Source organism: Periplaneta americana, chromosome 15 (genome assembly GCF_040183065.1).
Source record: "Periplaneta americana isolate PAMFEO1 chromosome 15, P.americana_PAMFEO1_priV1, whole genome shotgun sequence".
Lineage (NCBI taxonomy): Eukaryota > Metazoa > Arthropoda > Insecta > Blattodea > Blattidae > Periplaneta > Periplaneta americana.
In genome coordinates, this window is record NC_091131.1 from 141,849,023 (window position 1) to 141,876,255 (window position 27,233).

A 27,233-nucleotide genomic window follows, 5' to 3' on the forward strand; every position below is an offset into this window, starting at 1 on the left:
TCCATGTAGCAAGAAGAACGCAAACTACTTTCTCAGAAAGTATTTTTCTACTAATAGCATCTGTTTATTATCCGCCATATGCTCAACTCAATAAAAATGACCTGACCCTGCTCATCACACACCACAAACATTTCATTTTCTGTGGTGACCTCAATGCTAAACACAAATCATGGAATTCCAGACTAAATACTTCGAAAGGTGAAACCTCACTATTACATTCAAATCAATATCATTATTCAATTACAGGACCTAAAGAACCAACGAGAATTCCCTGGATAACCACTCATCATCCAGATGTACTTGATATTTGTTTATATAACACAAAATACTCTCCAGTACAACAAATCTGCTTAAACGCTCTCGACTCTGACCATATTCCAGTTCTCTTGACTTTCAAGGCCCCCTTTCATATGATCTCAAGTCTACCTTCTACAGAGAAAGTTACAGATTGGAATTTCTTCACGAAAGGCTTGCACCAAATCATCCCGGGTAATCTACCGACTTTGAAAACTTCTGAAATAGACACTGCTATACAAATATTTTCTGACACTATCATAGAAACATTCGATGAATCATCCTCCACATTGACTATTGAGACATCAGATAACATCTACGATAGTACTGTACTAAAACAACTTCTTAAAGCCAAAAATCAAGCTCGAAAACGGTGGCAGCTTTATGCGGATCCACAAGCAAAAAGAGCTTTTTATCGGTATCAACGTGCTATCCGAAGAAAATATGAGACTTACAAAATCAATAAGTTTGCCGACACAGTGTAAAACATTAAGCCTACAGGAAAAACCTTCTGTACTTTTACAAAACGAATGCTAGGAAAAACTACCACAAAAAAATCGACACCTATTAAAGATTCAAGTGGTACATTTAATTATGATCCTATTGATAGGCTTGAAGCTCTTGCAAACTCCTTCCAAAATCGATTCTCCTCTCATCATCATTCCTCACTACAAGACTTTTCAACAGCAATATCACAACATGTACAGTCCATATTACATTGCCCTGAACCTGGAAACACACCTCACGTACGACCACAAGAAATCAAGACCATAATTCGAAACCTAGCACCGAAGAAGACACCTGGCCCGGATAAAATCACACCAGCCATATTGAAGAAATTACCAAAAAGAGCCATAACACATTTAACAAAGATATTCAACTCATGTCTACATCATAATTATTTTCCAACAGCATGGAAAACAGCGCATATTATACCAATAGTTAAGCCGGGAAAAGATCCAACATTACCCCAAAGTTATAGACCAATCAGCCTAACCAACTTCCTTGGAAAAATTTTTGAACGTATCATTCTGGCACGACTAAAGCCATATTTAACTGCACCAAATGCCATCCACCATGAACAGTTTGGATTTAAACCTCAACATAATCCCAGAGAAGCACTTCACAGAATAACAACATCCATCCAAAGAGGATTTCAACTTGGACAACAAACAGTAGCTACATTTATTGACATCCAGCAAGCTTTTGATACTGCCTGGCACACCGGTTTGTTATATAAACTTCACAATCTTAACATTCCTGTAAATTATACGCAACTTATCGCCAGTTATCTTACAGATAGAACCTTTCGTGTTCAAGACGGACGCTATCTCTCTAACGCTCACACAATAACTGCAGGAGTTCCTCAAGGATCGGTTTTAAGTCCAACACTGTACTGTGCATATGTCTGTGATATACCAATTCAATCCAAATGTAAACTTATGCTATACGCTGATGATACTGTTATTTATACTAAGCACATAAACATTCAGTTTGCTTGTCTACAAATGCAGGAAGCCTTAAATATCATAACCCAATGGTCCACAAATGGCGTCTCAAGATAAATGGCTCCAAGTCGCAAGCAGTTGTTTTTACACGAAGATTTCCGCGGCACTTTCAGCCCTTCACCATCCAAAATGAAAATATACCTTTCAAAACTACCAAGAGTTGTTGGAGTTCTTCTTGATAAGAGACTTACTTTTAAACATCACGTCACACATATTCGTGAGAAGGCCTTCCAAAGATATATGCTTCTCTACTCATTTTTCAAGAGTTATACATCTTTAAATATCAAAACAATGCTGTACAAAGTATTAATTCGATCCTACATGGCATACTGCTGTGAAATATGGGCTCAAGCACATACACGACATCTTAAACGACTAGACGGACTTCAACAAGCCATCTGTAGAACCATCACTGGAGCGGACTATCTCATCCGAAATAGCCAACTGTATGATGATCTTGGGATACTATACTTTTCAGATTATATCAAAACTCTTCGTACAAAATTTCTGGCATCGCTCCACAACCATCCAAATCCACTAATAAGTAAAAATATACCAGTTTCTCATACATGACCGTATCAATTTGCTCACTCTACTATTGGTAGATAACGTTGCCTTGAAATATTTTAGGTTAAAACTTATCATATGATCTCCTACAATTCTTTCAAAAGGAAAAGGTCAAATTCGACCTGGTACTTATGAAGAAAGAGTCATTGGAGAAAAAAAAAAAAGTATTTTTCGCTTGATGGAAGTAGCTTCCGTTTTCCCCGCTAGAGACTAGATGGAATTAGCAATTTTTGTCATCTTCATAATTTCAGCGAACGGAGCCCCTGAGAATCATTCGCGGAGCCCTAAGGGCTCCGCGGAACACACTTTGGGAACCACTGGTCTAGTATATACTAAACTGTGGTGGTAGTCCACATTGGCAACATTGCACAGTAGTTCCAAGCTCGGCCGCTTAATCTTTCATAAAAACAAGTACTAAGAGAGGTAGCTTATGTCCCACTACATATTAGACAAATACGCATGGCCCATAAATTTTTAGCATCTACAAAGTTACGAACTGCACATCACCACTATACAGTGCCGGAAAAATTAATAGCAACTCGGTTATTTCTTCCTCTAGTTTAAGTTATGTCATGTTTTAATGTGACAGGTGTTTAAAAAGTTAAACAATTTATATATTTTCTGAAAGCTTGTTTTATTTCCTTTCTAATGGTATGTAACAAATTCTTGTATGGCTATTTATATGGCAATCTGTGTAGCGTTTGTTAAATGAAAGCAAAATACCAAAATTTTGCATTTTATGGGTTAGTGTGTATTGTGCTGCCAGATGGCAGTAAATGGCACGAAATGCGTTTGCTAATTTTATTCATTGTCCACAGAGGTTTCTGTAGTGCATACAGTTGCTAACACAGTCTACTATATACAGTCGCGAAGCTCAATATGTAGTAAAAATGCAAACATGGGTAGTTGCCCACCACTAGGATACCTACTATCGCCTCATCATCGCAGATCTCTCCTAGCAGCCGACAAAAATGTTACACTTTCGTTGTCGTGTTCTTTTGGAAAAATTGACACCTTCCTTCCATTATTGAAATATTAAATGCATAAAGTTAATTTATTATTTTAATGAAGTATATTAAATTCCACCATAAACTCGAAGATACCTGCAAGAAATAAGTTAATATAAGTTAATTTTTGTTTGTGCAAAACGAACTGAAATTTACTATAATAGCTTCACTCATTCAAGATTATAGCGATAATTAACTATGAAACCAATAAATATTAATTTTCATTTCCCTTTACAACAATAATAATGCAAATATGAATTAATGGAGTAACTTACGTGTACCGGTAGTTGTAGTGTAGGCTTACGTAGTTAACAAAGTGGGATGAGGTTAAGCAATAATAATCACACCAGAATTGGAAATAAAACGTGATCAATACATTTTATTGTAACAGACTTTTTCTACGTCTGTAGTAAAGCAACGAATAAAAATAACAACAAAATTTACAGCTATAATTAAAAACATATCTTTTGAAGAAAAAAGTAGGCCTAAGCAATAATAATCCCACCAGAATTGAAAATAAAACGTGATCAATAAATTTCATTAAGACAAACTTAATTTTTCTACGTCTTTAGTAAAATAACACATAAAAATAATAACAAAATTAATAGCTACAATTAGAAATATATCCTCTGAAAAAAAAGTAGGCCTAACCTTTATTTCTCTGGAAATTTAGCAGCCTAAGTGACAGAACTTTAACCGGTATCTAATGTCCTTTCGGTTAGACTGAAACATTTCATTGTGAAATTTAAGGATATAATGTATTCTAACAGTCACAAAGAACTTCAAATTAACAGTTTTGTTTCTGCACAGCATTCTTGTGGAAACCCAGGAACCTTTCTGAATCTTTCGGAAATCGGAAAAAGGATAACTCTGGCCTCTTTCTCTTACTGTTGCTACAATTTATAGCACTACAAACATCTCCTCCTTGTCCCATATTATTATTCCGATTATTATATTTCAGCCATTAACATTTTTATTATAACCAATAACGAACATTTCACAAGCATCAATGTGAAATACACAACGAGCTAGCACTCGACAGAAATACGACACAGTCCAAAGTCAACCATGGACAGTCTATTGTTTCTAGTTGCTAACCGCTTGGAGCGCTTTATCACGAGATTTGCAAAAAAACACCTCAAGCTTCGCGACTGTATATAGTAGACTGTGGTTGCTAATGCCTACCTTCTGTTCCTTCTTGTCTGTTAATAATCCCTATTAATGTTCACAGGAATTTTTCGTGATTACGTGTTGTGTTTTTGCGATTGAAAGAGTTTGATTGGTAAATTCTAATTCAAAAACGCGTAAAAAAAATATGATATAACACCAAGAAAGGCTACGCAGATAGTGACATTAAGTGAATGTGACAAAACTAATAGTGCGATAGCTCAAATTGTGGGGGTGAATAAAAGTACAATTGGCAGATAGTTGGCTAAGTTTCGAGAGAGGGGTGCTGTTATGAGTAGTAGAACACGAAAATGTGGCAGAAAACTGAAAACTTCACCCTGATCCGACAATGCTTTGCGTCGTTTATGTTTGGAAGATAGATTTGCTAACTCGAAAGAGTTTACGGAAAATTGAAAGGAAACTTCTGGGATTAATATTTGTTCTAGAACTGTAAGGAAAATATTGCGAAAATTTAATTAGGTGTCCAAGAAGCCAGTGAAGAGACCAATGCTCACCAAACAACGTATGAAGCTTTTACAGGGGCTAAAGAACATCAGCACTGGCCAGCTTAGTAATGACGTAAAGTTCTCTTCAGTGACGAATCTAAAATCAACATTGGTGGAAGTGATGGGGTTGTACAGTGTTTCGGATGGCAAGTGAAACACTGAATCCAGCTGTAAAACTGTGAAGTTTCCTACTAGTGTTATGCTTTGGGGAGTGTTTCTCATAAAATGGTGTTGGGGATATCGATGTCCTAGAATCTACCGTCAATGGAGAGAAGTACAAGACGATTTTGGAGAAGATGTTACCATCAGTAAGGGGTTTGTTTGCAGGACAACCATTCACTTTTCAGGACGATTCAGCACCCTGCCATCGTGCAAAAATGGTCAAAGAGTTCCTACGTGAGCAAGAATATGTCACAGCATTGTCTTGGGCTGGCAATGCACCAGACGTAAATCTTATTGAAAATTAGTGGATGATTTTGAGGAATCAAATAAGAGAAAGGAAGCCCTGAACAAAAGTGCAATTGATTGAGATCATTGTGAGCATCTGGTAGCATGCAATGCCCATGGAAATTCTCCAATGACTAGTAGAGTGCATGCCAAGAAGGTATCAAGAAATTGTGAGGTCAAAGGCTATCCCAACAAGTACTAGTGCCGAGATAAGAAACTAATCCATGAAGTGCAAAATTTTGGTCTTGTGCTTTCAATTCACAAATGCTAGACAGACTGCCATGTAAACAGACAGAAATGAAGTTGTTACATACCATTAGAAAGGAAATAAAACAAGCTTTCAGAAAATATATAGATTGTATTATTTTCTGAATACCTGTCACATTAAAACATGATATAACTTAATCTGAAGGTAAAAATAACCGAGTTGCTATTAATTTTTCCGGCACTGTACAATAAACTAAAAGGGGTCATTACTATATATGAAAGAGAACCGCACACACATAAGTTCCAGACACCACACATATATCGAATATTTCAATCTTCATATCTGGTGCAGAAAGCCCTCATATTCCCCAGGTACCCCGCATATTGTATCCCTTATAACACTCTAATCCAAACAATTCCGCATGACATTACTACCTTCCACAAACATGACATGCAAACCCCAAATTATTCACGGAATATCTCACAAATGCCCAAAATTTACCACAACAGACTCACATATATTTACGGATGGATCAATATCCAAAGAAGGAGTGGGAGCAGCCTGGATCAATCAAACGCTACACACATCAGATAAAATCAAACTATCCAATGAAAGCTCCATCTACACGGCCGAACTGATTGCTCTAAGACAAGCATTAATTGCACATATCAAGATCAGGAATATTAATTTGCTCCGACTCTAAAAGTGTAATCCAGACAATTACAAACACCTCAATGCATACCCGATACTCATGGCTGGAAATAAATATAAAACAACATTGCTATACCTTGGCACAAAGCAACTTTATAAAGCTGATCTGGATTCCAGGACACGCCAATATAAGTGGGAATGAGATGGCAGATAAATTGGCCAAAGAAGCGACAAGACTTCAACATACCTCATTTTCAATTACTCTACAAGACTTCATTCGTTGCCAATCAGGACAGATCCCTGAATTATCAGGGAGACCTACACAACCGTGGTACATGAAAAAGAATGTTAATAGGCCGTTTATCTCTTTCGTTTCATGTCTCAAACTGAGCACACACCCCTCAATACTTACATCAAATTAGACAGAGAGAATCACCCCAATGTATCTGTCAAAAAGCCTTCGAGCAGAGATTGTGTGCACTCGATGTGGATCTCTGGCGCTTCGTCAGCCCACGCGAGTTGTGTGCATATAAAGGGAAAAGTTGAGACTGTGTCGGGTGGAGTTCCCGGGTAGCTCAGTTGGCAGAGCGCTGGTACGTTCAACCAGAGGTCCCGGGATCGATACCCGGCCCCGGAACAATTTTTCCCTTGAAAATATTCAAATCTGCATTACAGGGAGCTTTACCTGAAAGACTAGATTTGCATAATATGTACGTCACTGTGTACGTTAACAGAAAACCACAATTCCAAGTCACACAGAGATTGTGTGCACTCGATGTGGGTCTCTGGCGCTTCGTCAGCCCACGCGAGTTGTGTGGATATAAAGGGAAAATTTGAGACTGTGTCGGGTGGAGTTCCCGGGTAGCTCAGTTGGCAGAGCGCTGGTACGTTCAACCAGAGGTCCCGGGATCGATACCCGGCCCCGGAACAATTTTTCCCTTGAAATTACTCAAATCTGCTTTACAGGGAGCTTTACCTGAAAGACTAAATTTGCACATGAAGAGATGTAAGATAAAATTTTAATTATAGTAATGCTGGTAATATACACTAGGTGTTAACAAGTACCAATACGGAGAACTAGTGAACAGAAGGACGCCAAAATATCCCCGATAGGAGGGAAATATGACGTCAAAAAAAGAGGATGATGATGATGATGATGATGATGATGATGATGATGATAAAAACAAGTATAGACGCAAGTTGGCTCTACTTGTGCGCGTTTCTCTCTTATTATGTAAATTATGTTAGGTGGCAGCACTGACAAGTGAGAGCAAAATTCGAGGCTCGAATTTGGTTGTCTTTGGAACGAAATATATATATATTTTTAAATTCGTCGTGTTTTGCTGTCTGTTTTTCATCATACAAGTACAATTAATGTAACAATAATTTGTAAATACTGTGACTTCCTTTAAATATTGCATATAATAATACTGTTTTAGTAATTAAAAGAGAGAGTCATTTCCCGCCTTGCATATGATTACAAGTGTCAAATTGGTGAAAAATGGCGGAAAGATCAACCTCAGCGTTCACTTTTGCACCTAAAGAAGAATGTGCAGAAGAGACAAATGTTATTACGATGGTGGATGTCCTAAAAGAAGAAGAGGAATTAGAAGATGATGCTAAAGCTGTTCTAGGAGCTTCGGATGATCAGAATTGTACATACTCACGGGTAACCTTTTTATTATAATACGTATATAACTTACGTTATTAAAATGGCTGTGTTGGCATAAAATGATCTCAGGGTTTATTTTATTGGTCCATACTTGTTCATGTTGAATCATATTTAATAATTATGTTTGAAGTATATGCAGTAGTTCATTTTTACGATACATAGACTTTGCTGTAGATTTTCATTGTAAAAATAATTTTATATTCAACCTTGAGGCGATTCTTTAGTCTTGTGTTAACTAAGAAGTAGGCTTAAATGGGGTTTTAAAGTACAATTTGTATAGTTGTATAATTGGAATTGGAAGATATATTTTCTTTCTGTAGGGCTATGTGAAGAGACAAGCATTGTATGCGTGCATGACGTGCATACCCTTGGCAGATGATGGTCTGAAGCCCGGTGGTGTTTGTCTGGCATGCAGCTATCATTGTCACGAAGGTCATGAATTGGTTGAATTGTACACAAAGAGGTAGGTGTTCTCAAAATGTGTTCATGAAGACGAAGTCATTGTTTGGATTCCCCATATTCATTGATACACTTGCGAAATTAGAATCAAACATAATGTTAACTCAACCAGGTCCTAATTAAGCCTGGTTAGGTATCTTTAGTTTCGTTTAGATTAGGTTTGGTCATGAAGGCAGCAGAGCAATCTTTCCTTGGAAATTATTTAGGTCTAAATTTGTATTAAAGCAACCAGATTGCCACTGTAATGAGGTTAAGTTGGGATGAAATGTGGATATACATATAAGACATTTGTAGGCCTAATTACATCATTATGTAGCTCAGTATGATCGCTCTGTTTACTTGAATAAGTCTTGAAGGGCTTCACCCTCCTTTAAATACATACAGAAACGTACCAAACCAGACCATTATGCCGTGATGTTCTAATTTGAACGCTCAAAGCATTTGTATCATCTCCATTCGCTCACATGATTCTAACATTTATTAGATTCTGTTGTTCTCGTCATATGTTCCTCATTGATTACTGTGTTAGGCTTGTTGCATAATGTGGCCTACATTCTTTTAATTCTGGAGTGAAATGTATTTTTTCAGTCGTTCTATTATGATCTAGACCAGACATGGGGATTTCAGACCCCGCGTGTATATAGCTTCCTCCCCTCCTTCTGCTAGTGTTTATAAAGAGTACGACCTAAGTGAGCATACTGCTAGCCTGTGACGGACCACCAATATAGGTTAGCGGATACTTGGTCCAATAGTGAAATGTCCATAATGTGGTAACGTCCATTTATGTAAAATGTCCAAGCTCAGAAAATTTCTAATTAGGCCTAAATAAAGTCCAAAATTAAAATGTCGAAACTGGTCATGGGCCAGATCTGAAAAGGTCCAATACTTAATTGAATATGATCCAATGCTTAAAATGTACACTTGGAACGAAGTTGTGCAAAATGTCCAGACTTATTGAAAGATATTATTATTAATGAACAGTGATTAAAAAAGTGTTATGGTAACTATATTTAAATTAGCTCAGTTAATTTATTCAGAATTGTAACAAGGCACTAAAGAAATACATTAAATTTCACCTTGATGATAATGATGATCATCATCATCTTCAGGTTGTGGGTCAGAATGAAATTTTAGGCGAAAAGAAATTGTTCTTAAGTAGTGAGGTATGTCATTCTCGTCTTTGAATTGCTGGTATTTGATTACAAGGTTTTCCACTTGTTGATTGTGAAGTTATTTTCTGATCAGTGGGTGTTTAATATTTTCATGTCCCCTAATAATTGCTGTTGTTTTAAAAGTTCTATAAATCGCCATATATTTACATGGTGAGATATAACTAATCTTTGAAACTGAGAGTGGAATCCCTCCACTACGTTGTTCGTTCGTTTGTTGGCGACCATTTAATACTACAGTGAAACCACCTAAACGGACACCTCCTTATAGCGGACACCTCTTCTTAACGGACGACTTTATCAGTCTGTAGGTCAGTATATCAAAACCCCACATTAATTAACCTCTTTAAGACGGACACTCTCTATTACGGACACAGACACAAAATATGTACCAAAAATGACGATCAAAACCTCTCTTAACGGACACTGCTTAAAAAATATTGGAATAAATGTACATTGGAACATAACATATTATGCGTAAACGTATTTTTGAAGCAGCCTGTACCATGATACTTTCACTCAGGCTTCTCGGGAGGCTTGACTCTCACCCCTCTCATAGTCCGCAAACCTAACGGGACCGACTGCTATTATGTATGAGAAATACAGTAACTTGACAAAGGTATCGTATTTTTCTAGTAAAGAGAGACAAAAATATTTGACTCTCTCTGTCTTGTAAAGTTGGTGAAAACCGATCTCAATAGGAATAAACAGAGTCTGCCAAGGTCACACTAGTGGTTGAAAAATCCCTTGTCTCTGTATTTATAGTCTGCAGTAACAAACAAACTGGCAAGCATGTGTTTGTGATGGCTCCGCGTAAATCTTTAACGTTAAAAGAAAAGGTAGACATGATCGACTATCATAGACATTAAAAGTGCGAGTAAGAAAACTATCAGAAGTGTTCAAGATAGGAAAAACACAGGCAAGAGAAATTGTGAAGAAACAAGACGAGCTTCTCAGGGATTAGCACCTTAATGGTAATGAGCAGTGCATCCGACAGTTTCGAAGTGGGAGTAGTGCCCTTATTAACAAGGCTGTCATAGAGTGGTTCAGCAGAATCAGAAGTTAAAATGTTCCTGTATCGGGACCAATGATTCAAGCCAAAGCTTTAGAATTTGCAGCTGAATTGGGTGATTCCGAATTCAAAGCTTCTAATGGCTGGCTTGAAAAATTTAGAAAGCGTCATGACATTAAATTCAGGTCTATTTGTGGAGAATCTTCTAGTGTTGATATGGAGACTGTTACAAACTGGGAGAAAAAGTTGCCTTCACTCATCAGTGGTTATTCTCCTGAGAATATTTTTAATGCTGATGAGACAGGGTTGTTCTTTCATGCTTTACCCGATAAAACTATGTGTTTCAAAGGGCAATCCTGTGCTGGAGGTAAAGTGGCTAAGGAATGACTAATCGTACTGTTATGCGAAAGTATGAGTGGAGAATGTGAGAAACCCCTCGTCATAGGCAAGTCATTAAAACCACATTGTTTTAAGAACACGGATGTAACGAAGTTCGGTGTGGATTGGAAACCAAACAGAAAAGCATTGATGACTAGAGAGATAATGACAGAATGGCGGGAACAATTGGACAGGAAAATGATGCGTCAAAATAGAAAAGTGTTGCTGTTTCTGGATAACGCCACTTCACATCCAGAAATCAAATTAAAAAATGTCAAGGTCATGTTTTTCCACCCAATGTCACATCCTTCTCTCAACCATTAGACCAGGAGTGATCCAAAACTTTACAGTGAAATACAGACAGTTAGTATTGAAGCACATTGTTTCAAGACTTGATGAAGATGGAACGTCACTGCAAAGTCTTACAAAAGAACTGAATGTTTTCCAAGCAATTTGTTGGATAACAAATGCATGGAAACAAGTTTCAACAACAACAATTCAGAGTTGCTTTCGGAAAGCTGGTTTCCCTGCTGGTAATGGTGAAATGAATGTGGAGTCAGATATTTCTGACGAAATGGACACCACATAGAACCTCATAAGTAGTGCAGGATACACCATCGGTGTGAATGATTATGTTTGTATCGATCTGGATATTCTAACCGAATGTTCTAGTGAAGATGAAAAAATGATCCTTCAGTCCATGCAGGAAAATGAAAATGATGACGATGACAACCATGACAGTGATGACGACGATGATGATGATGGTGGTGATATAGAAATTGTCAACGACAGTGATGTTCCACAAATAGTGTCATATAGTGAAGTGCTGGATTGTCTTAAGCAGTTAAAGCAGTTCTATAGTGCAAGGGAAGATGAAAACGGATTGAGAATGGTACAAGACTTAATCATACATAATGAGAGCATTACTGTGAAACCAAAATGTACCAAACAAACAAACATTGCAAGTTTTTTTTTTTTTTTAAGAAGTGAATGTGAAATACTGTATTGTGTTGCAAATGTTATCAGTGTATGTGCCAATGTGTTTATGTGTTAAATATACATAGAAGCTGGAATTCCTGTTTTTCATGTGAGTACAGTACTAGCATATAGTAATTACTATAAACTTAATACAGCATGTATTACAATTTTGATTTCAGCATTCAATTCAATAGTTTTATGTGAGAATAAATTGATAATTTCCTTACTATAGTAGTTTTATATTAGCTATAAAAGTTTTTTTCCTTAAAACCCTCTCTTATGCGGACACTTCTCCATAACACACTTTTTGCAGTCCCTATGGTGTCTGTTATAGAGAGGTTTCACTGTAATTAAAAATGTTTCAGGTGAGAACTTAGGGAGAACAGCCCTCCTCCCTCCTCCTTCCTCTTGCTGGCATACCATTGATGTACAGTAGCGTGCAAATTAATCCGAACAACGTAATTACCAGGGAAAGGATTTATATGTAAATACATATTTACTTATAAAGCTAATATAATTTATATTTTGCATTATCTTTATGTTTCACAATGTGTAGGGTTGAAAAATCCTACTTTTATTTTCCATATTTTTCCATATTTTAGAGTTTAGTACATATTTTCGTTAATTTCCATATATTTTCCATATTTCATATAAAACAGTCCATATTATATTAGGTTTAACAATAAAACAAAACAAAATTCCATTAACTTTTAAAAATACATTTCAACAATAGAGATTTAAACACATGTTCAGTAATCCCTTTAACATCAGAGTTATTTGAAAATTAGCAGTCCTATCAACAATGGGAAAGTAAGTTACAAAACTGTATTAATTTAATTTAAAATTTTTAACAGACTTCAGTTGTGCAGCTCAACAGTTAAATGCCAGTCAGAGTACACATAGGTTCAGTTTTGTAAATCATACTATAAAGACGGTAAATATGCCAAAAGTACGTCATTCAGTCAATTTAAAATCAAAACTAACAAGTTACATTTCAGAATTTAAAGAAGATGGTTTATCAACTGACAATAAAATATTATTTTGTAATTTGTGTCAGTGTGCAGTATCATCTACACAAAAGTTCCTGGTGCAACAACACATTACAACTAGTAAACATCAGGCCAACAAACAACTAAATTCCAAGCAGAGACAATTGTTTTTAACACAACCAACAACATCGAATGTAAGATCTGAGTTTAACATCGACCTGTGCCGTTCTCTCATCTCTGCTGATATTCCTCTCTACAAACTAAAGAATAAGGTCTTCAGGGAATTCCTTGAAAAATATACTCAACATACAATCCCGGATGAGTCAACACTTAGGAAGACGTATGCTCCATCCATCTACGATGAGACAATACAGAAGATAAGAGATGAAATTAAAGATAGTTCAATTTGGGTTTCCATTGATGAGACTCCCGACAAAGAAGGTAGACTTGTTGGTAATGTAGTTATCGGTTTGTTAAGTGAACAATATTCTGAACGAATTCTTTTACATTGTGATGTTCTAGAAAAGTGCAATAACAAAACTATAGTTAAACTGTTCAACGAAGCTATGGGTATCCTGTGGCCAAAGGGTATTATGTACGATAATGTGTTATTCTTTATTAGCGATGCTGCCCCTTATATGGTCAAAGCTGGACAAGCATTATCTGTTGTATATCCTAAATTGACTCATTTTACTTGTGTGGCGCATGCATTTCATCGTGTGGCAGAAGTGGTCAGAGACAATTTCCCTAAAGTAGATTTGTTGATTTCATCAGTGAAAAAAGTATTTCTCAAAGCTCCCAGTAGAGTTAACGTGTTGAAAGAAATGTACCCTGAAATTCCATTGCCACCAAAGCCAATTTTAACTAGATGGGGTACATGGCTAGAAGCAGTTGAATATTATGCCGAACATATAGACTCTATTAACAATGTTCTCCTTGCATTGGACTCTGAAGATGCAGTCTCAATTGATACTGCGAAAACAGTTACCTGTGACATAAGTGTGAAGAATGACTTAGCTCACATTCAGCATACATTTTCATGCATCATAAAAACGCTCAAAAGTCTCCAAAATAGGCACCTTTCACTATCTGAAAGTTTTGAAATTATAAATAGTACTGTGGAACAACTGAATCGTGGTAGAGGTAAAGTTGCAGATGCAGTAAGAGCTAAGGTGGACACTGTACTTTCAAAAAACCCTGGATATGAAGAACTACAAAAGGTTGTTGCTGTGATGAGTGGTGAATCAACAGTGAAGATTAACTTGGACTTATCCCCAGCAGACATTGTGAAATTGAATTATGTACCAGTTACTTCTTGTGACGTCGAACGCTCTTTTAGTCAGTATAAATCTATCCTCAGAGACAATAGAAGAAGATTCACTTTTCAGCACTTGAAAGAAATGTTTGTAACCTATTGTTATGGTAACAGACAATAAAAATTGTGTTTTGTTGAAACTACATTGGAAGATAAGGTACGTCCATTATATTTTTTGTTTAGTTTGATTAAAATGTACCAATATTTAACGTACATAGTCATTTTTTTATAATTTTAAGTCCATATTTAATTCCATATTTTGGTAAAAATCCATATTTAATTCCATATTTTGGTAAAAATAACTACATATATATTTACATATTTCATATATTTTTAGTCCATATAAATCCGTTCCCTGGTAATTACTTATGCAAAAACACTCAAACGGGATAAAAAAAAAAGGATCTAAGACATACCTCAGTAATCTATGTGGCCTCCCTTATTCCTAATAACAGCTCTGAGACGATTTGGCATGGATTCCACTAATTTCCCCCAAATATTCTTCATTTCTTCATCGCGAAACCATACACCAATGAGGGCAGAAATCATCTTCTCCTTTGTAGAACAATCCATTTTTTGCATTCTTCTTTTGCAAATTGACCACAAGTTCTCAATGGGGTTGATGTCGGGTGAGTTGCCTGGCCAGGGGAGTACCTGAATATTCTTCTTGTTGAAGAATTCTGTAGTTTTTCGAGATGTATGGCATGGTGCCAGGTCTTGTTGGAACACACCTCTGCCATCCGGAAATGATTTTTGCAGCTGGGGTACGATTCGGTTTCCAATAAGTGAAAATATTTGTCAGAATTCATCATTCCCTTGATAGGTATTAATGCTCCAGGCCCTTCATGTATAAAACAACCCCAAAACATTACTTTAGGGGGGTATTTGGGTGCTTGTTGGAGATGAGCTGCTGTTACTTTTTCGGATCTTTTCCATATACGTAAGAAACACGGTGGCCGTGGACCTCGAAATGAGACTCATCGGAAAAAAGTACATTCTTCCAGTCATTCACTGTCCAGTGTTGATGTAATTTTGCCCACATTAAGCGTTTTTTGCACATAACAGGGGTTAGCAGTTGCTTCTTAATAGGCTTATGAGCCCTTTGCCCAGCTTCCAAAAGCCTACGCTGCACTGTTGTGACGTGAATATTTGCCCCAGTGGTAGCCATTAACTCGCGGGTTAAGTCGACAGCAGTTAGTCTAGGATTTAATTTACTTTTCCGGACAATTAAACGATCATCTGCAGGTGAAGTCTTCCTTTTCTGGCCACAGTTTCCTTTTTTCTGGGGTGTGATGGATCCAGTCTCCCTGTAACGTTTTATGATTGAATTAACAGTAGCCAAACTGATGTGACATTCTGCAGCAATTTGCCTCTGTATCATAGAAGAATGCTCTGCTAATGTTATAATTTTAGACCGTTTTTGTGAAGACGACAGAATGTACACAGGATTGCAGTATTAAGTCTTCAACACAACTGAAATGCTTATAAGTACAAAACGACAGGCAAAATGTCACATATTATAAAAAAAATAATGACAGACCTTCAGCAATGGAATTACACATACTACAGATGTCAATTAAAGCGGTATGAGCAGCTGTGAGGCCAACAATGACAGAAAATGTAAAAATATGTCGTGTTCGGATTAATTTGCACGCTACTGTATATAGTATTCACATATTGGACAAACTCATAATTTCTTCTTCAAAATTATCATACAATGAATCCCACACCAACCGCAGATCCTGTATTAGAATGAAAGGAAGTGCCATTACCTCCTAAATTTGGTGCATGTACATTTAAGTATGCCTCACGCAACCCTTTATTAACGACGTTTCTCCATGATGATTGCATAAAATTGAACAGGTAACCAGTAGTAGTTATATTTGGAAAAGCTGTGCGACAAGCATTAATATTCGCCAACTCAAAATCTGTGATAGAAAAATTAGGATTTAAAACACAAGTTATTGTTAACGTATGATTTTGCGATACATTGAAGAGTATGTATCTTCTGTTTGATGAACTGTGATGCAAAACACCAGTGGGAATACAAAATTTCTAACTAATCCATGTATGGTGAACAGTTGTACAAATTGATTCGGTACAGTCTTTTGAGCTTCATCACTAAAAATTGTGTGCTTCCGTGATAGATGTTCTATGTTTCTTAATATTGAGAATATCAAAATTCTCTCAGCATCATGAAGACCCACATCATAGATCAAAAAATTTTCTCCTGTTAGTGTTTTGTCATATAGCTCTTCAATGATAAGCTCCCTTAAACTGTTTGGCACACGAGGTCGTATTTTATTTTGTTGATAAGAAATCATATGACTTACCAACGATGGCAGCTGGTGGTAATGTGGGATGTGGGATTTGCCTGTGCATGTCTACATATTCTGTGTAAAACTTCGCGCACGCGGATGTCGACAACATTTGGTGGGTTTAAGTTGTTCCCAATTCTATCCTTTCTCATTACGGTGCTCTCTAAATCAGCATTTCTCACACATCAAACATTACAGAACTTCCTATCGTAGCCAATATATTGTACTTATGCTTACATTATGTGAATGGTAATGGTGGAGGTTGTCTCTGTGAACAAGCATGGGTTTATTCTTTTGTGAATAGACAATTTCAGCCATTGAGATTTACTACTAAATACTAAGGCCCGTATTCATAAACGAGACTTCAGATATGAAGACTTCCCAAAGTCGACTTTCGTAGTAAAGTTTAACTTTGTTAAAAGTCCTATTCATAGACAGTACTTCTGAGACTTTGACTTCGGTAAGTCGAGATTTGACGATCTAGTTCTATTGTTGGCAATCACAATCAGTGCCTTCTAAACGAATTAAATTAATAGATACTTGAAATATAGGAGGCATTGCCACAATCAAAGGCATCTTTTGAGTCACAAATCAATGAAGCAATTGAACTTCGGTACATGTTAAGTGATTGTTAACCATTCTTGCAGCTTTACATAATAATAATAATTATTATTATTATTATTATTATTATTATTATTATTATTATTATTATTATTATTCGAGGGCTTAGTGTGAAACTAACGTAAGTAATTGACATTTTTAGATATTTACACCAATTGATAATAATTTTGTTCTTCTACTTGGTCACAAAAGTCATAACTCATTTCCAAACAGTTTTGTATATAACACAATTCGTAACTACAGAACATGATGGTGTAGTTCATCTAAAATAGTATTGCCTGTTAAGAATTTTCTTGTGAATAAAACTTTGATTCTAGTTACGTTAGTTTCACATTAAGCCCCCGAATTATTTCATTATAAAATCATTTTATTCTGAAGATATGGAAGATAAGACGATGCCACCAATGACAGACTATGAAAGAGACATATTATGCTGTTGATAGTTGGCAGAGTTATTCTCTGCATAGGCTATCTGGAGAAACTACTTAAAAATTATCTGAAATCGATATGCAGAGAACATTATTATGATGACCGCAGGATTATAAATTAACTGCATATCCAACTGTATAATATATAGAATTAAATAGTCAAAATCAATATTACGCTATCAGTCCTTACCTATAGCGTAAAATCCTGATGAAATAAATTGTATTATTTATTGGTCGAACAGATAATCCTTTTTGATTATTCATTAATGAAAGTTGAAACATGACGAGAATATTTTTAATACTGTCTGTTTATCAAATCTGTACCTTGATTTGAATTTATAATCTATAATAATACACTAAGGAACATGAGTAGCTTTAATAATCTCCTGGATGTCCTCAATATTCTCGGAATATTCAACAATTTTCCAAACATCAGCCATTTTTCTTACGTCCACCAATGAAAGTCAAAGTCTAGATTTTCAGTGACTTCGAAATAAAGTCGCCATTGAAGTGTACTTTCGTCAAAGTGTCAACTGTGAATAGGAAAATGGTGACTTTGTACTTTCCAAAGTCAACTTTGGTTCAGTCTCTCGTCTATGAATACGACCTTAAGAATTTTGGAAGAGTCTTTCATTTCCATAACAACAAAAACAATGCTTTGTGAGTTAATCACTTGTGTGTCACCTTGGAAACATCCCCATCATGAGTTTTTTTCTCGTGGTATCGTTTTCATACGTTTGCTCACCTTTTAAATAAACATTTTTGTATAATTGCCCATTTTGCCTTTGGACTTTTTTGTCTATTGGACAGTTCTACTGTTGGACTTTCTGTTTATGGATTAAATATCATGGACGAATACATATCTGGACTTTTCTGGCCTTCATGCTCCTTAAGTGAATGTGTATTTAGTGCTTTTATTTTCCTAAATGTCGATGGTTGCAGCTGTTCAGATTGATCAATCGGATCTTCATTTGAAAATAACAGATCTTCTATTATTCTTTCTCTGAATTCTGTAATGTTCATGGTCGACTGAGTGACGATTTTGTAGATAAGATGAGACTTTACTATTGTTCCAAATATGAGTTCAATAGTAACCTTCCAGTACCATTTCAGTGTTCTCCTTAGAGCTGTATTGTAACTTGTCATTTGGTCTGCGATATCAACAGAACTTTTCCCAGTGTTATAATCCTTTACAGCAAGAGGTTTTCTACTGGACCTGTATGCCTATTAACTGTTATTGTTTCATTGGAGTGTTTCGTTGAGAGCATAAATATATCTCTCCGGTCTTTCCATTTTAGGATGAAAATACTGCGATCATTTTCCTTGGCAATTATTTTGCCACGTTTCAGTTTCTTACAAATTACCTCCCTTGGATTCCTTTTTCTGTTGGCTCTTAGTGTTTCCACCAGGTGAGTTTTCTTGTCAAGTAACTTATTTGCAAGTTCCAAACTGGTGTAATAATTATCAGTTACAGCTGTTCTTTCAATATTCAGCAGTTCTTCAGATAATTTCATGACAACATTTGTTGGTACAGAGCTGCCAGAATCTTGTTCCTTTTCTGCATAAATTTTTATATTCCATGTGTACCCACCATCGCAACAAAGTTTGAACTGTTTTACTCCATATTTGTGACCTTTCTGTGGCATATATTGTTTTAGGAGAAGACGACCTCTAAATGGTATTAGTGATTCGTCTATACAGTACACTTGACCGGACCTGAAATTTCTCAATGAGTATGTTGACAAGTTGTTCTACTTTGTAGACACGATCACCTTCAGAACAAAATTGGTTATCACTGAAATGCCAGAATTTCAATAAAAGCTCAAAATGGTTTCTACTCATAACTTTAGGACACAATATTGCTTTTGAAGAGAGTTCTTTTAGACCAGTAGTGACGTAAGGATGGCATATTCACTATCCCATGTAACTCACTATGCCCAAAATTTTTCTCATTTCATTTCTATCTGTTGGTTGCTAGGAATGTAGTCTTGAAGAACCAGAAACATCAGAACCTGATGCTGTGTGGCGTAAATATTTGTTTGATTCACCATGTGGTCCAGTACACCATCACCAATAAATAAAGAAAAATAATCAAATGGGTTCTTGTCTACTAAAAGAACAGCAACTGCCGGATTCACACCGAAAATCTCATTGACTTCAAAATCTAAGTGTTTCACTTCGGGATCCTTCCAATCCCGTGGTCAGCTTGAGCCCCTTGTACGAAATCTCAATTTGAGATTAGGGATAAGTTCTCATTGATGGGGTCATTTTGAAGTGAATCATTTTTCTGCATGATGTGGTCTGTGGAATTGATATCGCCTATCTCTGCAATTTCATTTGTGTCTGGTGTAATCACTCCATTACTGTCCCTCAGTGTCTCTGTAGACCTGGATAATGTTTTCGTATTACTTTTATCAGAACTGTAACTTTCATCAGAACTATCACTCATTTCATACGTAGGATCTTCAATTGAATCATCTGAAAAAAATACATAATCTTCCTTCTCTTTCTCGGATTCACTTTGTTCCTATTATAATACTTAGAAGTGATATACAAATTTTGATATGTGTAAGACTAGTATTAGTTTATTGATAATTTTATTCTTATTTACCCGGAGACATACAGTATGTTTTGCCATTTGCACAATCTGTCGAGAAAGCTCACTCATTTTGTTTGTTATTACTGCAATGAATGTTATGTCACAGTAAGTTATTACTATTGAAAAATTTTGATGATGTGTATTTTGCATTCACATCTAAATTACACTGTGACACCACGCTTGACATTACATGAAATGATCGAATTCAAGACAACAGCAATGCCAACTGTGCAACAAAATGACTACAACGGCAATGCCAACTGTGCAACAAAATGACTACAACAGCAATGTATGATTCAGTCAGAAATCACTTCGGGATGGTCACAGTCAAGACACTTGAGATGCTCAAATGTGCGAAAACGAGTAATCAAAATTAATTAATTTCCTCCAGATGCACAGGTGTTTCTATGGAATGCTAGGCAGGACCGCTGATCTCATCGTAAAATTTCTTGGTAGGGACAATGGAGGTCACATGGGACCGCCAGATTTTTTGTCACAAAAAATAAACTACCAATTCTTATGTTGTTGTTTTCTAATGCCAGGTGTTTGACAATAAAGTCATTTGACCTCTTGCACTCCAATATTTTTCAAAGATATTATCATAGCCAGCCACTGAAGCACAGATTTTGAGGTGTTCCGAATCCATTTTTTGGTTTGAGTTGCACAATGGGCACTACCAATGCTTATAAGTCACTTCTTTCAAAGTTGAACTTCCAACTTTATATTCGTCTATTAATTTGGATCTACTAACTCCTCTTTATTTTCTCGAGTAATGCAAGCTTTTGCTTCAGTGTGAGGACATTCCTCTTGTGCTTAGTGGTAGTAGTCATGATGCTACCTATCACACAAATGAAACTTTTACATGCTATAGGAACAGAGATTTTCACACTTACGTATTTAGATTCATCCAATACTCCTCGAAATGGGCGAGTTCAAGTGATAAATTTAAAGACATTGTCTCTGTGCATTGTTTGTAACACCCAAGCGGCAACTTATCGACACTACCCAATCTATCACAGGGACATAACAGGGTTTTCTGTCTGTGTTTTCACGCGTAAACAGTGTCAAGAGTAAACACAATATGTTGCATGTGCAATCAACGGAAACCGCGCACCTCTTCATCCGACTCTTTCCTTTTACATAAATGATTATTTTTTTTCCCCTAGGCAAAAGTGCCATTGTTTTGGTATTGCCAGTTATTTGGGTGCTGAATACGAGGATCTTACTATAATAATAAATTTGTAACCAACATTTTTCTGGTAATTTTCGCATTTTCAAAAACAATTGGTGTTAACATGTATAATTAATAGCGGAATTTAGACAAAATTCTATTTTTTTTTTCCTTGATACATATAGGCTTGAGATTTAATACTTACATTTTTCATGAAAATATAGGTATAAATAAAGGGGTTTTTATAGTGCCTAAAAATGCCTATTTCGATGTTAGTGCCTATTTTTAAGTTTTTTAATTTTTGCATCATTTTTTGTAACTGTTCATTGTTTTTCTTAACATTCTGTACCATGTGATAACTTCTTCCTAGCAGTGAACAACACAATAGAGAAGTACCTCTGGGCCACCCCTTCTCATTCTTAGAATCTTTCAATCCTAAAATTCCAATTTTTAGTCAGCCTGGGTGGTGTAGTTGGTATAGCGCTGGCCTTGTGCTCGAAGTTGCGGGTTCGATCCTGGCCAGGTCAATGGCATTTAAGTGTGCTTAAATGCAACAGGCTCATGTCAGTAGTTTTACTGGCATGTAAAAGAACTCCTATGGGACAAATTATTATTATTATTATTGTTATTATTATTATTATTATTATTATTATTATTATCATCATCAATCATTCTTCGTAGTGTATTCAGCCATTTGCTGACAACATGTGTTCCACTATGTTTCACTATGAATTTCCTCTTCTTACAAATGATGGGTAAAAAGCACGATGCTTGTTGTATATTTCAGCAGCCACATTCCAAAGATGAGGTGTATTCAATATGTACTGGAGAGAATTGTCCAAGGTTACAGGGATTGCAGATTTTAGATTAGTTCTATGGATGCTTGTGATAGGGCAGTTTAAGAGGATATGTTCCAAATCTTCTTCGTTATTGTTGCACCAGCAACAACTACTAGAGTCAAAAAGATTATAGCAGTGAAGATACTTCAGAGTGACAATACGGCCTGTCCTGGCGCTTGCCAAGAAAGTTTGTATGTGTCTGGGAATGTTGCAGAACATTTGTAAATCATTAGGTTTCTTTTGAATGTTTTGAAGTACTTGGCATTTATCAGAAGAAAGCTATAATTCGACCCATAAATTTGTTAAATGATAATTAACTGCAGAATATGTGCTGGTTAAAGAAGTTATTTGCATAGGTTTGGGCCCCAAAGATGTTGCCTGTTTAGCAATATTATCTACAATCTCATTTCCAGTAATGCCGCAGTGACTAGGTATCCATTGGAATACTATTTCTTTTTGAAGATTTAGTTTATTTAATATTTTTTGTATAGAGATTGTAATTTGTGCATAGGAAGTTGGAGTATATTTCATGATATTTAGAATAACTCCCATCGAGTCACTGAAAATGCACACAAGTATATCAGATAAGGTAGAGACATGTAAAAGAGCTGCCTCTATGGCCAGTAGTTCTGTTTCGAGACTAGAGGGGGATGAACATGATATATAATATTTCTCGTTATACTTTGGGATGTAATACCCTCCACCTGAAAGTCCATCTTCAGGATTCCGTGACCCATCAGTATAGATATGAAGAAAATTTTCATATTTGCTACAGATTAGTTTCATGGCACTAGATTTTAAAACATGTGGTGCATCATTCTTAGTATAATCGCCAGGATATTAATATAACACTTTGGTCTTTTCCACATCCATGATGTAGTTTCATTGACAACTAAATTTTGTTCCATCGTTAAACAAATTACATTTAAAGGAACATCTTCCATTTATATATTATAAAACTTGCTGAAGTTGTGACCTGTTATTTGAAAAAAACATACAACATCTTGATGAAGAATGAAGCTTAAGGTGAATTTTAAGAATTTTCTCACGTATATATGACCAAACAGGTTGGACATTACATTCAATTTCTATTGCATATGTTGAAGTAGTTTTAGGCACTCCCAGACACAGTTTTAATGCAGCATTTTGGAATTTAGTAATTTTCTTCAGGTGTGCTTTGATGTACCACCCCAAACTTCAGACCTATTTTATAGTTTGGATCTTATATAAGCTATATAAAACGATCTCATTGTTATGATATCAGATCCCCATTTTTTGTTTGCAACAATTTTTAAAAGAGTAAGTGTAGGCACACATCGTGTAATAATATGATTGATATGTGTGTGCCACAGGAGCTTTTCATCAAAAATAATGCCGAGAACTTTTGGAGTTGGATTATATGGGATTTGCAGATTGTTGATGAAAATGGGAAATTTATAGTTTTTCAGACTATATCTTCTTGTAAATACAGTGTATTCGGTTTTTGAGTGCTATATAGATAATTTCCATTTACTTGCCCAAGTGTTTATATTATTTATGGCTATTTGAATAGATTTTAATGCTCTGTCTGGGTCTTTATTGGTAGCCCATATTAAAACATCAGCATAAATACATATTTTGACGTCAGAAGGAATGACATCAGGTAGGCTATGTAACATGATATTGAAGAGTGTTGGACTAAGTACAGATTCTTGCAGTATACCACTGGTGATCCTTTCAGAAGACGATAAATGATTGATTATTGAAGTTTGAATTATTCTCTCAGTAAGAAAAAAATGTAAGAATTTTAGTATTCTGCCTTTCAGTCCAATTTTCATGCATTGCAATTGTATGGATTTATGAGGAACAGTGTCAAAATGACTTTCAAAATCTATCATAACGGCTATAGTAGTTTTTCCATTAATGACTCTGGAATATATATCTTGAGTCATATATAATAATGCTTCAGTTGTGCCACGTGATGGTCTAAAACCAAATTGAAATTGACTAAGTAGTTTGAAATGTTCAATTCTCCAAGTTAGTCTTCTTTGTATAATACATTCTAATAATTTCGAAAGACAAGTTATTGAGATTGGTCGGTATGCTTTGGGGTCCAATTTATCTTTACAAGGTTTCAGGATTGGGATTATTGTTCCATTTTTCCAATTTTTAGGATAAAATCCTGTTTTCCAAATGTCATTAAATAATTTAAGGATTTCTTCTCTGAAGCCCAAGTGAAGTATTTATTAGCATACTGTAGATTTCATCTTCACCCGTAGCAGAATCATGTAAGTTCGAGAGGGCCAATTGTTGTTAATCGATTGTGATTGGAGAGTCAGCAATATCATTATGATGGAAAATAAGTTCGTAATTACATGTAAAATACTACTCTTCTTTTGTCAGATAATTCGGCCAAGTAGAAACATTACTTGATTTTTGGGCGTGATATGAATTTAGACGCTCAGCTTTTTTTTTTTGTTGTTCGTTATTATGATGCCATTATTATCTCGAAGATGAGTGATAGGTTCATATCCTTTACCTTCAATTGCCTTAAATCTTTTCCACACAGTTGAGGATGGGGTGTTTGGATTTAAAGAACCAACAAATTGCTGCCAGCTAGTTTGTTTTGCTTCTAATAATTGTTTTCTTAACTGAGCTTTAGCTAGATTATATTTTATTTTGTGTTCAATTTTTCTTGTTCGCATTATTATTATTATTATTATTATTATTATTATTATTATTATTATTATTATTATTATTATATCTTCCTCTGTCTGTCAGCAATTTAACACAAACTTGCTGGGTTGTTCTCTTATATTCCAAGACAGATAACAACCCCTTCCTTTTTTCTCACCATTTGTAAGTACAGGAGTGAGCGACACAATAGCCACAATAGATGCTGATCATCTACTGTGAAGCAAACTATGGAAATATAATTGGTGAATGAAAAACATTTTTATATTAGTGACATTCTTTAACAAAAAACCTATTTTTTATTTTACAGAGCCTAAATAAAGAAGTTTAAGAGCCAATTTTAGGCGCCTAAAATACCACTTTTTAGGACCTAAAATTCTTCTCTCTAATAATTAACTATCCCGTGACCAAAAATTGCATTTTTGACATTTTTGTTTGTGTCTCTGTCTGTCTGGATGTTTGTTACCTTTTCATGCGATAATGACTGAACCAATTTCTATGAAAATTGGTATATAAACTAAGTTAGTTCCAACTTAGATTTTAGGCTATATGGTGTTCAAAATACTTTACAGTAGAATCCCGATTATCCGTCACCCTATTAACTGATCGTCGGATTATCCGATTGTCCTCTCGTGTTTTTTTTTTTTTTTTGGGCGGACAGAAAAAGATGTGAAGTACTGTAAAGGTTATTTCCAGCTTTACTGTTACACAGTGTGTAGCAGGACTGCTGCCACTACCAGCAACAGACAGTTACTTGTGGAAGGGGATGTTTTTCCCAGCTTGTACAACAGCCACTACCTGTTTTCAAAGGAATGACCCAGAGAACTTCTACACAATTGCAGGCAGTGCACCATTCAGTCATTGCCCTACTGTTCTTGTGGCCGAACTATATAACTTCTATGCAAAATGTTTTCTGCGGCATCAAAAGAAAACATATTGTGTTAAGTAGTGGAAAAAAAAATGCATATAATCGAGCAGTTCGGAAAGGAGAAACTGTGGCTTGTCTCGCATCAGAATACAAGACTGGCGTAACAACTGTGCGCGATTTAACAAAAAAAAAAAACGAGGATAAAGTGCTACAATTTGCGTTTTCTTCAGACAGTATTACTGTATTAAAAAATCTTAAAACTATGAAAGATTCCACATTCATAACCTTAGATGAAGTTCTGTCTAACTGGTTCCAACTAAAAAGAGCTGAAGGTGTGCCAATTAGTGGGGCAATTTTAATGAAACAGGCGCAAATTTTTTATGAGAAATTGTGTTTAAGTCAACCATTCACGGCATCAAATGGATGGTTAACAAGTTTACATCTCGCCATGGAATTCGCGAACTTTCTCTAGTGGGAGAAAAACTTAGTGCTGATACAGATGCTGCAAAACAGTTTAAGAATGAGTTCAAATGTGTTATTGACAGGTATGATTTCGTGCCCGACCAAATTTATAACCTGGATGAGACTGACTGTACTGGAAATGTCTTCCAAGCAAAACATTTGCAGCTTCATTAGAAAAGACTGCTCTTGGACACCAGTCAAGTAAGAAACTAGTGACACTGATGTGTTGTGCAAATGCATGTGGATAACATAAAATGAAATTTTTGTGTATAGGCAAGGCAAAACATCTACGATCATTCAAAGGTACGGAAATTAAGCATTTTCCCTTCGATTATTATCACAATAAATTGGCATGGATGACACGAGATACATTTAGCTTGTGGTTTCATTTCAAGTTTGTGCTCAAGGTTAGTGCTTTTCTGAAATCAGTAGGATTGCCCGTAAAAGCGGTTCTTTTCATTGATAATGCTTCCTCCCATCCCAATGAAACAGAACTCAAATCTCGTAATGGGAACGTTTTTGCTTTTTTCCTGCCACCTAACACTACATCACTTCTCCACCCTATGATCAGGAGGTAATTGTTACAATGAAGCATCATTATAGAAGGGAACTGTTGAGTCTACTGCTTGCAGAACAGACAATGACAGATTTCTTGACGAAAGTCTTCAATATAAAGGAGACAATATATCTAGCAGCTAAGGCTTGGGGTATGATATCAAATCAGAACATAATTCGGTCATGGAGAAATTGAATAACAATGTTGAAGAGTTAGTCAGTGAAAATCTCACATCCGACAGTGAAGAAACCGAACTCAGATAAGTTCGTAGTCCCTTTGTGAGATAATCAGACACAACAACGAATTTGCTGATGTGGATGAAAACATGCAGCAGTGGCTCAATATTGATACTGCGTTGCCAGGATATGAAC

General features: G+C 35.8%; 1 protein-coding gene across 1 annotated transcript in view; it reads left to right on the forward strand.

Moving 5' to 3' along the window:
* Positions 1–7,534: 7,534 nt before the first annotated feature.
* The window catches only part of LOC138715415 (putative E3 ubiquitin-protein ligase UBR7), a 106,174-nt gene continuing 86,475 nt past the window's right edge, over positions 7,535–27,233 (forward strand). The window contains exons 1-2 of the mRNA XM_069848279.1: positions 7,535–8,024; positions 8,348–8,490. Coding sequence (XP_069704380.1) covers positions 7,857–8,024; positions 8,348–8,490 — 311 coding nt within the window. The 5' untranslated portion in view covers positions 7,535–7,856. The remainder of the gene's footprint in view (positions 8,025–8,347; positions 8,491–27,233) is intronic.